This window comes from Neopelma chrysocephalum, unplaced genomic scaffold (genome assembly GCF_003984885.1).
Source record: "Neopelma chrysocephalum unplaced genomic scaffold, ASM398488v2 Primary Assembly neopelma1_97517, whole genome shotgun sequence".
Lineage (NCBI taxonomy): Eukaryota > Metazoa > Chordata > Aves > Passeriformes > Pipridae > Neopelma > Neopelma chrysocephalum.
In genome coordinates, this window is record NW_020926159.1 from 814,046 (window position 1) to 830,079 (window position 16,034).

General features: G+C 39.9%; 1 protein-coding gene across 4 annotated transcripts in view; it reads right to left on the reverse strand.

Annotated features, from left to right (window-relative positions):
• Window positions 1–2,833: 2,833 nt before the first annotated feature.
• TFAP2D (transcription factor AP-2 delta) overlaps window positions 2,834–16,034 on the reverse strand; it is a 46,901-nt gene continuing 33,700 nt past the window's right edge. For all 4 annotated transcript variants that reach the window (XM_027672690.1, XM_027672692.1, XM_027672691.1 and 1 more), the window contains one exon: window positions 2,834–3,146. In XM_027672690.1, the coding sequence (XP_027528491.1) occupies window positions 2,927–3,146 (220 nt within the window). In that variant the 3' untranslated portion in view covers window positions 2,834–2,926. The remainder of the gene's footprint in view (window positions 3,147–16,034) is intronic.

Sequence of the window (16,034 nt, forward strand, 5' to 3'; positions counted from 1 at the left end):
GACGTAAGTCTTGAAATAAATTATTGTTGGGACTTTGGACCATATCCTGAAGAGGCAAATATTTCAAATAATGCTGTATGCATATTATTTCTAGTATCAGAAATTTTAATTTGATGGTAATAAAATGCTTCTTTCCCAACAGTTTCACAGATTAATCTGTCCAACCAGTCTTTCCTCCTTCTCCAGAAGGTTGATATTTTTGGTGGAGAAAACTGAAAAGGATATTAAAAACTTTTTTCTTATATTTTTTTCCCTCCATCAAAATCTAATTTAAATTTATCCACACCTAGAAGTAGAGGTTCACAATTAAATTGTTTTACAGCAAATTTTCATGTGACAAATCTGCATATCTGACATAGTCCCCTTTTTAATCCCTCAGTTTGGGCAATAGAAAAAGCAGAATGAGTTTCCTTTTCACTTTTAATCATGGTTACCTACTTTCACACTCAAGTATTTCATGTTCCAGGACAGCTCTACAATGTTTCTGCTGAAGACACCGCTGAGGATCATCATTTGATTTTAGCATTTCTCCAGAAGCGCTGGAGTGAAAAATTCATTCTCTAAAGTTTAAGTTTTTTGAGGCACTTATCTGATCTTAGTGTGTTAAGGAGATGGAGTCCCGTGGAGATACACCTTTAATGGAGATAAGCCTTAATGGAGATATACCTTTAATGCATGGATGGTGCCTGGATAGCACTACAGTAGGTATCTAAGCCTACCTACCATGAGCAAGGACAAATTTGGGCAAAAGCATAGGATTTTTTTCCCAGATTTCCTTGTATAAGCAAACAGGGACTCCTTATTTTCTATGATGTTTTCCTGCAGAGATGGCAATGTCCTTACTGACCTCCAGAGGAACAGCATCATGCCATAAGCACTATAAACTTCCTTCCATACATTTGGAAGGTGAGAATGACCTGGTTAATCGAGCTTGACTCCTCACATCCTGGCTGTAAACACCCTTGGATATTTGTTACAGTCCATGGTTTAGTCTAAAGCTGATGCTCCAAGGTGTAACTTGTGCTAACTTCTAGACAGCTAAAATGTAGAGAGCTTTTGTCCTTTCCTGGCTTCCTTTATACATATATATACCTACTTGAGGAAAGTACATCCTTTCAGGGCATTCCTCACCACCCTGAGGTGAGATACTCTGGGTATTATAAGTGCCTTTCTCTCTCCACTGATTTTAGGGAGAGGAGGATGATTAGACCATTTGTGGTGAGGTACAATGCAAAATGCCACTGTTACATTCCAACTGTTATCCGTTATTCATCTGTTATTCCAGATGATCCCTTCTATCTGTCCTAAACGCTTGGCATGCAAGTCAAGTGCACACCTGTAGTTATCTAGTGCTGTCTCTGGGATCCTCCAGCTCCTCCTCTAGTTGAGTCCAGTTCTCCTATAGGTTTCATGTCATATCTGGCAAAACTCTGGCTGTCTTAGATGCCTAAAACATCACAAATGGCTCTAAACTTTTGCATGTGGACAACTATATTATTTCCTACCATTCCTACCAAGAAAGACTTGAACTGTCCCTTGGAAGAAAAGGTCTGGTTCTGCTGATCTTAAATAGAGTATAGATGGAAAACATTAAGCTCTCCCTGTAATGCCATTCCTTCCTATTTTTCTCAATAAAGTGGTGTCAGAGAAACAAGAAAAGGAATGGAATAAAGGTCTTGTTGAAGAAGGAGTTAGAATGTGACTGGAAAAAGTCCCTTGACTCAAAGAGTTTTGAGCTTAAACTATGAGTCCCATGTTTTCTGTGTGAGGATGAGTGGTAGGTGGTAAAGGAATATTTTAAAAGCACATTAGCAAGGTTATTACCGCTAAGCTGTTGTGGACTAAGCCAATCTGTCTTATTAGTCATTCTGTTTTTATTTTATTTTCAGTGACTGGATTCTATTAGACCTCTGCACCTCAGCTAGATTTATAAAGACAATAAAGCTGCAGAAACAAGCTGTTGAGGAAAAGAAAGCATCATAAAATCAAGGCAACACAAAAGGTGACTCCAATTGCCTGCACTGATCGTGTTGAACAGAGACCCAGGTGTGGCAGAGTGCTGTGGGACCAGGGACTGAGAAAATAGGGGACAGAAGCCCGTGCTGTCATTTAAAGTGAAGTTCACAGAGGGATCAGGGCTCTCACTGAAACTAGCAAGGTTTGTTTTTCTTTTAGTCTGCCATGCTCTTTTCACAAGAGACGCCTCAGCTGCTGCTTGAATGGCCAGGACAGATCCCCAACAGGTTCTGGCCTCATTCCAGCGCAGCTTTGTTGTACATTCCCATGTGGGGATGAGCAGCCCCCAACACAGAACAGTTCATTTGTCCCGTGACCCAAGAATTCCTTTTTTTGCCAGGTTTCCATATTGTTTTCCCAATGGTGAGCAGATCAGGCATTTCCGATGGATCAGAGGAAGCCCTTCTTCCAATCTGTCCAGCCTGCAAGCAAAGTCAGGATGCTGGAACTGTGTGTCCCACCACTGATGCACTGACCCTAACTCTGCAGCCGGAGAAGAAAGTGCTTCAAATTTCGTGTGCCACCTCAGCCAAGTCCAGAAGTGCTTATAAAAAACAGTGTTAGTGTATCATTCAGAACAATCAAATACTACGTGCACAAAAAAGCAGTTTAGAGCAACATAAACTTTAAAAAAGTGACAATTTCATCACACAATTACTGTACACTGCTGTTCTTAGGGTTGAATACTTTCCTCTCTCACGCTCTCTTTCTCTCTGTTTTAATCTTTCTCTTTTTTTATTTTCTTTTTTTGATTTTTTCCTTTTTTTTTCCTTTCTCCCCCCCACCCCCTTTTTTTTTTTTTTCTTTTTTGGGATTTGGTCCACTGGAGATAAATTGCCCTCAATGATATATATATTTAAAAAAAATATCAGCAGCAAGACTCTCTCGAAATAGATTCTGTTTGATGTAGCTAGTCTGTCTTTTCTGTTTTGCCCTCTTTCACAGCAGCCTCTGAAGTTTTCCGCAGGGGGGCTTTCTCCGAGTTGGCGTGTCCTTGGCCGGATTCCGCCGCTCCTCCGTTTTTGTGCGACGTGTGCTTTTCCAAGTAGTTCAGCATTTCACTGAGAACAGTTTGGAAAGTGCTTAGGGCAGCACATATTGCAGGAGTTCCAAAACCATGAGTGATCAAACTGCAAATGGGAAGGAGAGAGAGGAAACAAAAAAAGAAAAAGAAATACACACACGCGCATAAATATCAATGCGCTCATCGAGGAGTTTACAGTACACTCATTTTGCTACAGTGAAATTCAAGATTTGCTCCCTAAACTATTTATTACCTGTGGGAGAAACAGAAAAGAAAGGAGTAGAGCCAAAGAGCAGACTGCATACAGCTTCAAAGGTGGGTTTTGGAAGGAGCCTCAGTTCTGAAACACCGTGGGACAGACCCTCGGCTGCTGCAGACTGACACTGGGTTGTTGACTTCAGAAGAGCCAAGAGAGGATCTGTGCCCTTGGCTCTCCAACACTGATAAATTTCCAGCCCCAGAAAGTCTGGCTCCCCCTTTCTCACACAAATAAAAGGAGTTCTGTGTGATTAATTCACAATTCTAGATCAAACTTGGTTGACTTGATGATCTTGGAGGTGTTTTTCCAATTTTTATGATTCTATAGCTCTCGAACATGACCTGACCATACGTGGAGGTGTGACTGAATCTGTACCAGGAAATTCAGCAATGCCAAGGATACAATCTCCAACCCCCAGCACAACTGGCATGGTTTGGTCATACCCATGCTGTTAAGCTCTTGGAGTATCCAACAGAGTGAAATCTGAACTGCCTCTTGGGAGTAGACCCTGACCCAAGCAATGACCAGAAAATGTGTCACACAGGGTTAGTTTAGCCAGGCTGAATTTATGGACCATCCTAACAGATTAATAGCAGGAATAACCCAGTTCCAACAATGCTGGCCTGGTAGTGTTGAATTTATTGGTATAGATTTATCCTGTTGCACCTTTCATTGAAATAAGGGTTTTTTTTTTCAAGATAACATTGAGTTTTTATCGTTGTTCCTGCACTGCAAAGTAGCTGAATTTTATTGGTGTTCTTCACTTAATAGGTACTGAAATGAAGTGTTAATGCAGTTGCCAGGCACAGCTATTGTAGGCTAATCTCATCTCAGTTTAGAGAAGGATTTCAGTGCACACACGTGTATCTGCAGTGACTTGAGATGTTTTGGGCATTCAGCCTGGCTTCTACCTGCATATCCAGAAGTGTTCAAGTTTCCCACATGTCCTGTCTCTTGGATATTGTCTCTGTGAGGATCACAGAATCACAGTTAAAGCCCATCCAGTTCCATCCCCTGACATGGGCAGGGACACCTTCCGCTAGACCAGGTTGCTCTGAGCCCCATCCAACCTGGCTTTGAACACTTCCAGGGACAGGGCAGCTGCAGCTTCTCTGGGAAACCTGTGCCAGGATCTCACCACCCTCACAAGGAAGAATTTCTTCCCAATATCCCATCTAACCCTGCCTTCTGGCAGTGGGAAGCCATTCCCCCTTGTACTGTCACTCCAGGTCCTTGTCCAAAGTCCCTCTCCAGCTCTCTTAGAGCCTTTTTAAGTACTGTAAGGGGCTCTAGGGTCTCCTTGGAGTCTTCTCTTCTCTTCTGAACAACCCCAACTCTCTCAGCCTTTCCTCACAGCAGAGGGGCTCCATCCCTCTAACCATCTTTGTGGAGTCCTCTGGACTTGCTCCAACAGGGTGATGTCTTTCTTGTGCTGGGGACCCCAGAGCTGGATGCAGCACTGCAGGATGTCTCACCTACCTCAGGATATCAGAAATTACGCTAGAGACCAGTTTTTAGGCAACTGAATTCAATCCCATTTGCGTAAATATTATGTGTACAGTATAAGATGATCATGGAAGGGCCACAGAAACTCAAGTTTTATTACACGTCTTACTATGGGCAACCAAGCTATTGCCATTGTTATAATGACTCATTTTGACAAGTGGTAAATGAAAAAAATTAAAAACCCTACCCAAATCCTTCTGATTTTTAGTTTTAATTTAGAAACATAAATGTAAAATTATTTCAAAATTAGAAACACCATTGAAGTTTTAAAAGTGATTTCAGTTATTCTAATTCTGCTCAGGGAAGAAAGAAAGGAACAAAAGCTGATTTTTGAGTTCGTGGACAGTTTTGAGTAATCAATACTTTATATTTGTTTGTGTGAGGGGGAAAAATAAATCCACATCACAGTGATTCTGACAAAAAAACCCCAACTATTTCCCATCCCATGCTAATTAAGACTTTTTCGTTACAGTAACTCTCTGGGTGTCTCAGGCACCACACCAGAAAACCCTGATTTAATGTAGGGTTTAATTTAATTTAATTCATGTGTGGGCCAGAAACAGGAACATTTCACTTCAGTAACAACCTGTCTCCTCCGCTCTTTGGATTTTCAGTCTTTCCAGCACTTTTAGAAAAAAGTGCAAAAGTGGGGACCAAGGGGAAAGAGGTTTTACAGGACACGGACAACTGCCAGGATGCTGGAATTATTTTAGGGTGACCTTTCTGTCTGCTAGACATGGGAAACCTGTTTGCTAGGAAAGCTGATATCCTAGGAAAGACACCAAAGATATGTGAATCCTAACCAAAATGAGAGCTTAATTTGGAAGTATCTCCCCATTTCAGATTGGGAGTGGCACAGCCTTTTATAAAAGGTCTCTAAAAGGCTATTAACAAATAACTTGAATTTAGAATGTTTATCCATCAGTCTCCAGGCATTTTTCAAAGCAGGAATTTATGTTTACCCCAGTTATTAATGAGAGGAAAATGATAATTAAATATTTACAAGGAGTATTTTGCAGACATCAATTAATAATACCAAATGAATTTTGGACTTAAAGCCTGGACTTGTAGCAATATTTGGATCTTTATAATTTAGCATAAAAAAGAGATAAACATACCTCAGTTTAATTTTATTTTCTTTTTAGAAATGCCTGGCACACCAGAAAAATCAAAATCATCATCACCATTGTAAGTCATGTTTTTGACAGTAGTAAAAACTAGACCAGAAGAAACATACATATAAGAGTATTTTAAGAGCTTTCAAATTGCTTTAAGAGTCAGCTGATTTCAAGATTTTGTGTTGTATTTTATCATCTTTTCTAGTCTTCCTAAGTCCAGAGAAATGAAAACGTGATGGAGCTTAAAAGATTTTTACACTGCTTGTGTGATCTTCCGGGTCTTGATTTGGGGAACTGACTATACCAAGACATATAAAAAAATATTTATAATCTTGCATGCAAAAGAAATTAGTTTATTTATTTTAGAAGTAGGTAGTATCTGAAATAATTTGTTTCCAGTAGACGCAAATCATATAATCACAAAATCCTTTAGGTTGGAAAAGACCTCTAAGATCATTAAGCCCAACCATGAACCCAGAACTAAACCACCAAGTGCCAAGCCACCACTAAACCACGTCCCTCAGCAACACATCTACATATTTTTGAACACTTTGAGGGATGGTGATTTTACCACTTCCCTAGGCAGCCTTTTCCAATGACTGATCACCCTTTCAGTGAAGAAATTTTTCCAAATATCCAATCTACACCTCTGCTGGCACCACTTGAGGTTGTTCCCTCTTATCCCTTGTTATCTGGGAGAAAAGACTGACCCCCACCTGGCTACAACCTCCTTTCAGGGAGATGTAGAGATCAACAAGGTAAAGCAAATAGTAAGTTTATCAAAGGATTAAATTGAAAAGAAACTTTCTGGTCTTCCGTCTTTAAGTCTTTCAATTTGTGAACAAAAGTAATAATACTGTGTTCATTTGATAGCTCAATGCATCCTGAAGAGTAAAGTGGGAATGCTACCTTGAAAACTTACAGGGATTGCTTCAGAAATAATCTGTAGGGGTCAGAACAAACTTTAATGTTCTGAAATGTTGAAAAAGACTGTGGAAAATATCAGAATAGGACAAAAATTTAAGGTATGTAAGTGTAGGTACCAATTTGTAGGTATTTACATCAATGGTGCCTAAACTCCAGCAAAGGGGACTTTAGATAGTTTCTTATCTACAAGAATCTACAGTGATTTGAGATGTCCCATGACATCTGGAATATCTGCACAGATTTGCTAAATAGGATATAGGGCTGAAATCCACCTTGCTTTTAGGTGTTTTGACACTGGCAGGTCACCCCTGTGCATCTCCCATCGTTTATGCAACTGAACTGAGCCCTGGGACTTCATTCAGTACAGTCAGAGAAGTCTGGAGAATGATTTAGCCCCTTAAATGGATGTGCCTCCTTCAGGATGAGCTGCACCATCCTTCTGGCTACACTGAGGGCCCCGTCAAGCTGAATAAAAATGTGAGTCGGGTGATATTTGAGATGCTCTGTGGTACAGAGATATCTATGTCAGGTGAACAGGTAATAATGCAGAGGGTTTATAGGAGAACAGCACCCTTTTAAAGCAGCAGTGGACTGATGGAATACCTGATAGCTTCTAAAAAGGCTCAGCTGTATCTTGTCCTAGGTCCTCACTGACTACATGGGAAGTTTAGACATCCAGCTTACACAGAAACACTTAGATATGGCTCCTTTATCCTGAGCAGAATATGAAACTTTTGGTTTGAAAACTAGTGCTCATAGAAAAAAAGGATTTTATGGGATCTTCTTTCCAGTTTAGCCTCTTAAATACCAGTAATCATTATATATGTCATATACAGTGTGACATTGTATTTCTTATTAAAAAGCCAACTCTTTTTTAGTGAAATGATGCTGTAGAGTCTCATGGCAACTCTACTTTCAGTTCCTGATGAGTATATGCTTCTCCACAGATGGGGATATGCAAAGCCTATTAATTTTCCCATGAAGCTTATTAAGAGAAACCATTCTATACCAAATTTCTGACCACCCCTTCTTGCCAAGCTCCTGTGAGGGTGTATTTTATTAGCTTCACTTTAGGTAATGAGCATAAAAAGGCCAAGAGATATTATCTTCTACTTTATCTTACATTTCTATCAGTAATTCCCCTTGCTCTAATTTTGGTGGACTTTATTTCTCTGCAAGTTAAAGTCTTTGAAAAATCTAAGAAAGCTGGATAATTTCCCTTTGCTGATGAAAGTAAGTTTCAAGATGGGGATAAAATCTGATTTTACATTTAAATCAGACATGACAGACGGAAGATTAATGGCAAAGCATTCAAATGTGTTTCCTGAAAGTCAAATTTAGCTGTCTGACTTTCCAGGCTAATTGAGCTCACCCTGAAATTGGTTCATTTTTGGTGTGCTTCACACCTATGAAAGGAGTTGCTTTCATTATAATAATTTCTTTTGGGTTTATAAGTCTAAAATTAAACATGGTGGTTTCATAACGGAGTCTTCTGGGTATTCTCAGCTTTGTAGTGCATCCCATTACAGCTCCTATAAACCAACTTTATTGTTCTAATAGGCAAGGCTGAAATTTCTGAGTCTGGTACTGGAGAGCTGCAGGAAGAAGGCAATGGGTATCAGGCCAACATATTATGAATCCTGATGCTTAAGGACATCCAGACCTGCAATTCTGCCCAGTGCTATGATGCAATTATGTCTGCTCATGTTTTAATGATGGCCTTACTTAAAAGTGAAAAGATCCAAGTGTGCCTGAAGGCTTGGAGTCTTGTTTGGCAACCACCTCAAGGACTCCTCCACACCCCAGGCTGCTGAAGCTCCGACAGGCAGCAGAAGAAACAGCTTCCCTCTCAGTGGGGGGGTAAGGGCCATCTGCACTGAATGTTTACACCCTCATTTAAAATAAATAAGAGCTTTAAAACAATGATAATGAAGACAAAGCAAGCTTGAACTTATTGGTCAGACTTTCTCAGAACTTTGAATGTGGAAACTGCTTAGTGATTATCCAAATTCAACAATTCACAGCAGATGACAGATAGTAAGGTCTAATAAGACTTTTGATGGCTGTAAAGGAAATGGTAAAATGTTTGTATCTCTCCCTAATACAAGTAACATTTGAAGATAGAGCTGAGTATATTGACTTTGAGGTGCTTCTGTTGATTTCAAGATCTGTCCTGTGAAAGTGATAATTTTCCTTCAGAAGGTCACTAGGCCTAACTTAGACTGATATTCAAAGTAAAGTTGGAATGTGGCCAGTATATATTACAGGAATAAGTAGTTTATAGATCAGAGTGGCAAACAACACATACAGAAGTTGCCTTCAAAGTAGGCCCTCATCTTTTTTTTCTGTTTATAACCAAGCAAGTGTATTAACACTTGTCCTCCTAAGCAGATGGACCTCCTTTTACCATGTGTAAAAGCAACAGAGAAAGTAAGAAGAGAGAGCTAGAGCTGATGCTCCCTATTTCCAAATTTCCGTGTATTTTTGACCTTGGGACTGATTTTCCACACTAGAAGGATTGTGTAGACAACATCTGAAACATCCAAGACATATCTGAAACATCCAGTATTCTGTAGTGTTTCTAAGCTGTAGACCAAAGATTCCTTATTTTGGTAAATGTGAGAGTTCCTTAAATGTTTCAAGAAATATGAACTGCTGGACTGAAGAATAAATCAAGGACATCTTGATGACAGTATATTTGTTTTTTTCCCCCATGATTATGGAACTTATTTGTTAATTTGTTAATGAAGTGGATAAAGAAAACAGATTTTCATCTGTTTTCTTGACTCAAATTGTGGCTTTAATGGTATCATAAAACTCATGATAAAAATCATAAGCAATATTAGAAATTCACATCCTTCCAAAAGGATTTTGTTCATGGGCAAAGTAGGAGAAGGTGATTGAGATCTCGCTATGGAAAGATCAAAGAAGGAATCCCTTGGAAAGGGAGTGAGGGAAAAATCCCAGAGGAAGGCACACTAATACTTGTGGTGAATAAAGAGACAAAGAAAAGAAATAAAAATAAAATTAAACAAAAAAAAAGAGAGAGAGAAAAGAAAGAATCAATTTGTTGTTTCCTAGTGCCTCAGCACTTGACACCAGTGTTTTGCCTCAGCTAAATCCAAAGTCTGTTTGAGAGAGCTCCTGAAATCAGGGAACTCTAGAGGGCACCAGAGGTGTCTCACCACAAACTCCGCTGTGCATCGGGCTTCTTCCAGTCCGTGCCTCCAAACAGAAGGCTGCTACTAATCGAGATGACTGGAATTATGACAGCAGCTCCTCTACCCTCTGATAAGCAAAGAAGCGTAAAAAAAGCAAGAACGTTTATAAATATATAAAAGGGGGTGAGAACATCTTTACAGGCAGGTAAGGCTTTGGGCTTGGCTCCTTGTTACAATTTAAAAAACACATTGAGCTTCAAAACCCATTTCATTGCTCCCTTCTTCCCTTCAGAAGGAAGGATGTTACTTTCTCGCTGCTCCCGAAGTCTGTGACTCCAGTTTCTTGTCTGTCACTTGCTGTGTCACCTCGTCAGTGCGATGCCAGGCTCTGGCAGGAGGCTGACAGCTCCAGGCTCAGTGAGGAGCTAAGAGACAAAACTCCTGTCTCAAACAGTTTCATGGAAAGGGTATTTCATATCAGTTGGATATGAATCAGAACACAGAGTAATCTGTGAGGATGCTGATTGCTTTCATTACCCAACTTTAGTATTCCGAACCTATTATGTTTTTTTGTCTCTTTTTATTAAGTCATTGCACTGAAAGAAATGTCACTTGCAAGAAAGTAGTTTTCTCTTTGCTGTTTTACTGTCTTTATCTTTTATATATAAAATAGAAGATCTGGGTGTGATTTTGCATCTTGATGAAATGTAACCTTGAAGTTAAAGGATCAAATACAGCTTCAGTAATCGGTGGGTGTTCATTTTTCCCTATATGATGGATGGCATTAGTAGGATTTCTGAAATTTCCTAGCACCCCAGATTCTTATAGACACAAGTGTCCCAAAAGCAGATGTAGAAGAAATGTCTATACCCAATTTTAGAAGTGAAGAAAGTGAGACTAAGAGGATGATTAACAAGGTCAAGGAGCCTGTATGTACCAACCAAGACACAAACACAGATCTCTTGAGTATGATCTCAGCAAGTCTTCTCTTTGAAAGGTTTTTGGCTTTCCAGCACAGAACGTGGATCACTTTTGGTGGGTTTTCTGGTAACTCTAGTTTACATGAGATTTTGGGGAACTAAAATTCTGCCAAAAATTTAAAAAAACCTCTCAGATCTGTTCTGGTGCAAGGGCAGGTTATGAAGGCAAAGACATGAAGACACATGTCAATGTGACTTTCAGGTTTCTGGAGGAATCTCAGATATAACAGTGGAATAGAAGAGAGAATGTACAAACTGAAGTCTGGTTTGGTATTTTATCAATAGATTTAAGTGTGACATGAATAAAATAGGATCGTAGATGCAGAACTCCAGCTTTGTTTTGATGCAGAAGCCACTACATTACGATAGTTAAAATACTACAATATGATATAATGATACTCAAGGGCTCTCATTCTCTGTCCAGCCTTAAACTTCATGCTGCAAAGGGGAACAGCTTCAAGAGGAGGGTTGGAAAGTGAACACACAAGTTAATCCATGTAGCCAGAGATGCCATGAGATGTTTAAAGTTATCTATAAGGTTGGTAGATGTGATGCAGGACTCACAAAATACCCTTGGACTGAGGGAGTAGTAGATGAATGTGAGACAGGATGTCCTTTTACACCTAAAGTGACCCTAGATCTCCAGATTCACCAATCAGGTGAGTCACCCTAAGGTTCTGAAACTGAAGCTAGGGAATGTCTTTAGTCACCTTTAGCTTCATTAGCAAAGTGAGAGTACATAAACTCTCCCTTTCCTGTTGCTCACTCCACTTTGGAAGCAAATGGTGAGAAAAATAGGTACTTATCATTAAAGCTATGGAAAATTTGGATTTCTTTTCTAATACTGATATGCTGACTTTGCTCTCTTCTGTAACAAACTCATAAATGCCTTTACAGGCATTAGAGGGGAGCCTTTAGAGGACAACGAGATGCTCATGTATCTGGACAAAAAGTCTCAGCACTTAGTAACAGAAATTAATTTTTCCAGGATTTTGTTTGCCCTGTGGCTTAGTCCTTATTCTGTCCTCGAAAACTAGGTATGGGATAACTCAAGTGATGACTTTCAGGCCAGATACAACCCACAGGATTAATTTTGTTCAAGGTGTTCAAGGCCAGGCTGGATGGGTCTCTGAGCAACCCAGTCTAGTGGAAGGTGTCCCTGTCTCTGGCAGGGAGTTGGAACTAAATGATCTTTAAGGTCTCTTCCAACCCTTTCAGCTCACAGAAGAGTTGAAAGACAGCTTGGGCAGCCCTAAAACATATCACGTCTTCTAAGCATTACATACACACTTATGTAATACTTAGAAATCTAAGCTGTCCCAACACTTAGCCCATGAGGTTTATGATCCAGCTCTGATAAGACTGGACTTCTTTAAATCTAAATTTATAGCACAGGTAAGGCACCTGACTGGGCTGTAATAAGGGTTGGTGCTTCCATGAAATCTCAATTTACACATATATTAGTGACATTATATGCACCACTGTGCTCAGGAATGGTTTGAGACAGTGTTAGTTAGACCAGGCAAAAAACCCCCAGAAATTCTGCAAATAAAGAGCAGCACGGGTAGCAAGTGCCTGTGCCCTGGCACTACTTTTATTTGCTAATACTAATATATTTGAGGTTATTTGAAGTTATCAATATAACTTCAACAGCACATTGATAACTGAAGTTGTCAATATAACTTCTCTGCAGTAATATCCTCCAAAATATATTGAAGAGGGAGAAATGTTGAATGAAGCAAACATAATACAGCCCTGGCTCAGGTAGTGCACAACAATTGCTGCTATGAATTTAAGGCTCTACAGATTTGTCTGCTCCTGATCAAACAATATTGGAAAATCATACTTCATGGAGAATTGAGTTTTCTGAATTCAGGTTGGATGGACATCTCAGAGAGCAGCTGCACAAACACTTGTACCAAGGGTGTAGAGAAGCCTCTTTTTTTTGCATAAAGTTGTGCAAAATTCAGCAGTTTTCAGGCTCACTGGCAGCTCCTTTGAAGATTTCCCCTGTTTTATGCTTTATGTGAACTTTGAGTTTGGAGTTTGAGCAAGCCCAGCACTTCTGATCCCTTCACGGGGACTATCCTGTACTTCAGGTTGGACACATGTTTACAGATCTTGGTGAATTCGGACTCAGCAGAAAAACTTCAGAGAGAAGTGTGGGCTTGAAGATTTAAAACAGAGGAAACAGGAAAAACTGCTTCAAACTGACCTGTGCCAGTCTGTGAACTCTGGTCTTAATAATTAACACTGAGTAACATCAGAAGCCAGTGGAGCACATAACTCCACGCTCAAAAGCTGTAGGGTAATTTATTCCTAAAGAAAACTCCCTTTCACCCCAAGATAGTAGTGCTGGATCAGATTCCACTGTATGGATCAGATGTTATAGCTCTTCAAAAAGTCTTTCACTATCTTAGTACTTATTTTAATAATAGAGATTTGTGTGATTCCTCTGAATTTTTATGGTCATAAAAAAATCTCTTTGTCTTTCTGGCGTCATGTCATAGAATCATAAAATGGCATGGGTTGGAAGAGACCTTAGAGATCACCTAGTTCCAACCCCCTGCCATGGACAGGGATATCTTCCACTACACCAGGTTGCTCCAAGCCCCATCTAAACTTTGAACATTTTTGATATGGCATAGGCACATACATAAAAGTAAAAAATACCAACTTATCATCATCTTGGTTCTTTGTCGCCTTTGTTATGATTTACAAGGCAAAATTTCTGAACCTCTTCTTGTATTAAATCTGAATGAACAGCAGGAAACCATACGAGCTTTCTCATGATCAAAAATCAGCTCATATTTGATAGTGGTTGAAAAACATATTATTTTTACACTAAAAACCTTCACAAAACCTTATCAGAGATTCCAGAGAAAGGTTTTGACTTATCCTTGCCAAATAAAAAATTTTGGTCCCATACCCATGTAGAGAATTCTACAGCACAGAAACAGAGAATTTACTGGGGAAAAAAAAAGAGAGTTCTGGAATAAAGGTATAAGGGTATAAATGAAGATGAAAAATTCACTATTGAACAAGTATATAGATAGATAATATCTAACATATATATGCTATAAAATTTATGATGACTGTATGGAGTCACTGCTTCAGACCTATGTCTCCTCTGCTATAGACCTATTTGTAGAACACCAACAACTCTTGGGCATTTTGGTCATAAATAACATTAATTTCATATGTATAATCAGGACCAGCCACTTATTAAGACAATCAAGCTTTCTCTGTGTGTTGGGGTACCATGAATTTCTTCCTCTTCTCTCATCCCCAACTGATCAGGTCCAATTTCCTGTGACACAGGTTGGGTGAGTTTGAGGGTCATCCCTCAGAGAAATACAGAGAAACCAGGTGATTTGTCACCAGTCAGTGTTGGAAACCTGACACAGAAAATAGGTAATGGTCCTGGAAAACATGGTGAATCACATCCTCACACCTTCTCTGGCATTTAAAACAGACTTAAATGCCTTCTGTGATATTTGGAGCATCCTGTGGATGCCCCATCCCTGGAATTGTTCAAGGCCCAGTTGGATGGGGCTTGGAGAAATCTGGTCTAGTGGAAGGTGTCCCTGCCCATGGCAGGGGGTTGGAGCAAAATGAGCTTTAATGTCCCTTCCAACTCAAACCATTCTATGATTCTATGGTTCTATGATATGTAGTCTCAGGAAGACAAATTGTGGCAGAAGGGGTTGGGATGACCTAAGAGTGAAGATTGCTGGATTTAGGGGATGGGAATAATGATTTTTTTGCCTACACTATATTCAGCTGTTTACAGTATAAGTGTCTAGTGTGGTTGGATAAGCTCCCACTCAGCTGGAGATCTAGACCAGACTGTTCAGTCAGTAGAGTTTAGAGGGAAATTTAAGCCACACTGATGTAGGTGTCTATGTTAGATCTGCTTAATTGTAATGCAGATCTCCCAGACCATACAGGCCTGAGATGCCCAGAGACCATGGCAGAAGATCCACAGCTGGCTGAAATGGAGGCACCTGCATGTAGGAGAGTAGACTTAGAGGTCTGGGTCAAGAGTTGATCTGACCTCAACATCTCTGCACTAGATGGAAAAGGAATATGGTCTGAGCTCAGTGTGTGGACCTGTCAACACTCATCATTCCACAAGCACAATTAGAGAAGACTGATTTAAATCCAGGGAAGTGTCTGTGTAGGATCAAGACCTGTACTTGTCCAGGTGCCCATCTTCAGTCCAACACTTAGTGCCCACAGCAGACTGAAAGAAAGGATTGAATGATCCAGGAGCTGCCTGCAGAAGCTTTGTACTCCTACCTACTGAAGTGCAGCAGAGAAAGAAGGATGGCAGCTGTACCAGTTGACAGCTTTAGCAGCTGAAGCATTCAGCATTTTATCCTGACTGCTATTTCTTTTTTAAACACAGGAATCCCTGGGGTTTAGCTACCTTATATCACATGTACTCTATGTGGATGTTACAGGGAATTATTTTTTTTTCCACAAGCTTAGGTAGCCCATTAAAATCCCTCTATGAGTATTCTGCATAAATTAGTGTTTTTCCCTTGGTGTGCAAGTGTAGTCAGGTGTTTTGGAGTGTGTATACATGAAGGAAAGTAAGTATACATACATCCAAGTGGTATGTGTGTGCATGTGCATGAGAATAGGAGTGGGGTAGTCTGGGTATGTTTTTATATGCATAGGATGCACAGATATGTAAGAACAAACAGGAATGTGTGCATTTGTGGACCAGGAATTACCTTTGCCTCTCCCCACACCCCAACAGATAGACGGAAGAACTGGGATGGTGGGTATTTTGGATTTGATTAAAAGTCTGAGGGACTAAACATTAGTTTAAACATTAGTATCTGGCTGCTGGGTGCCTCATGCTCTATCAGAATCTTAATAACTAGCAGATGTTGGGATATTGGGACACAGAAGTTGTCTGTCCAGCCAATGAAAAAGAGTGGCTCAGCTGGCTGTGCCAGAGAATATACAACAGTCTTTATAGGACTATATAGGACTATAAAATCTGCTTGGTGTTATATTCTGTAAACAACC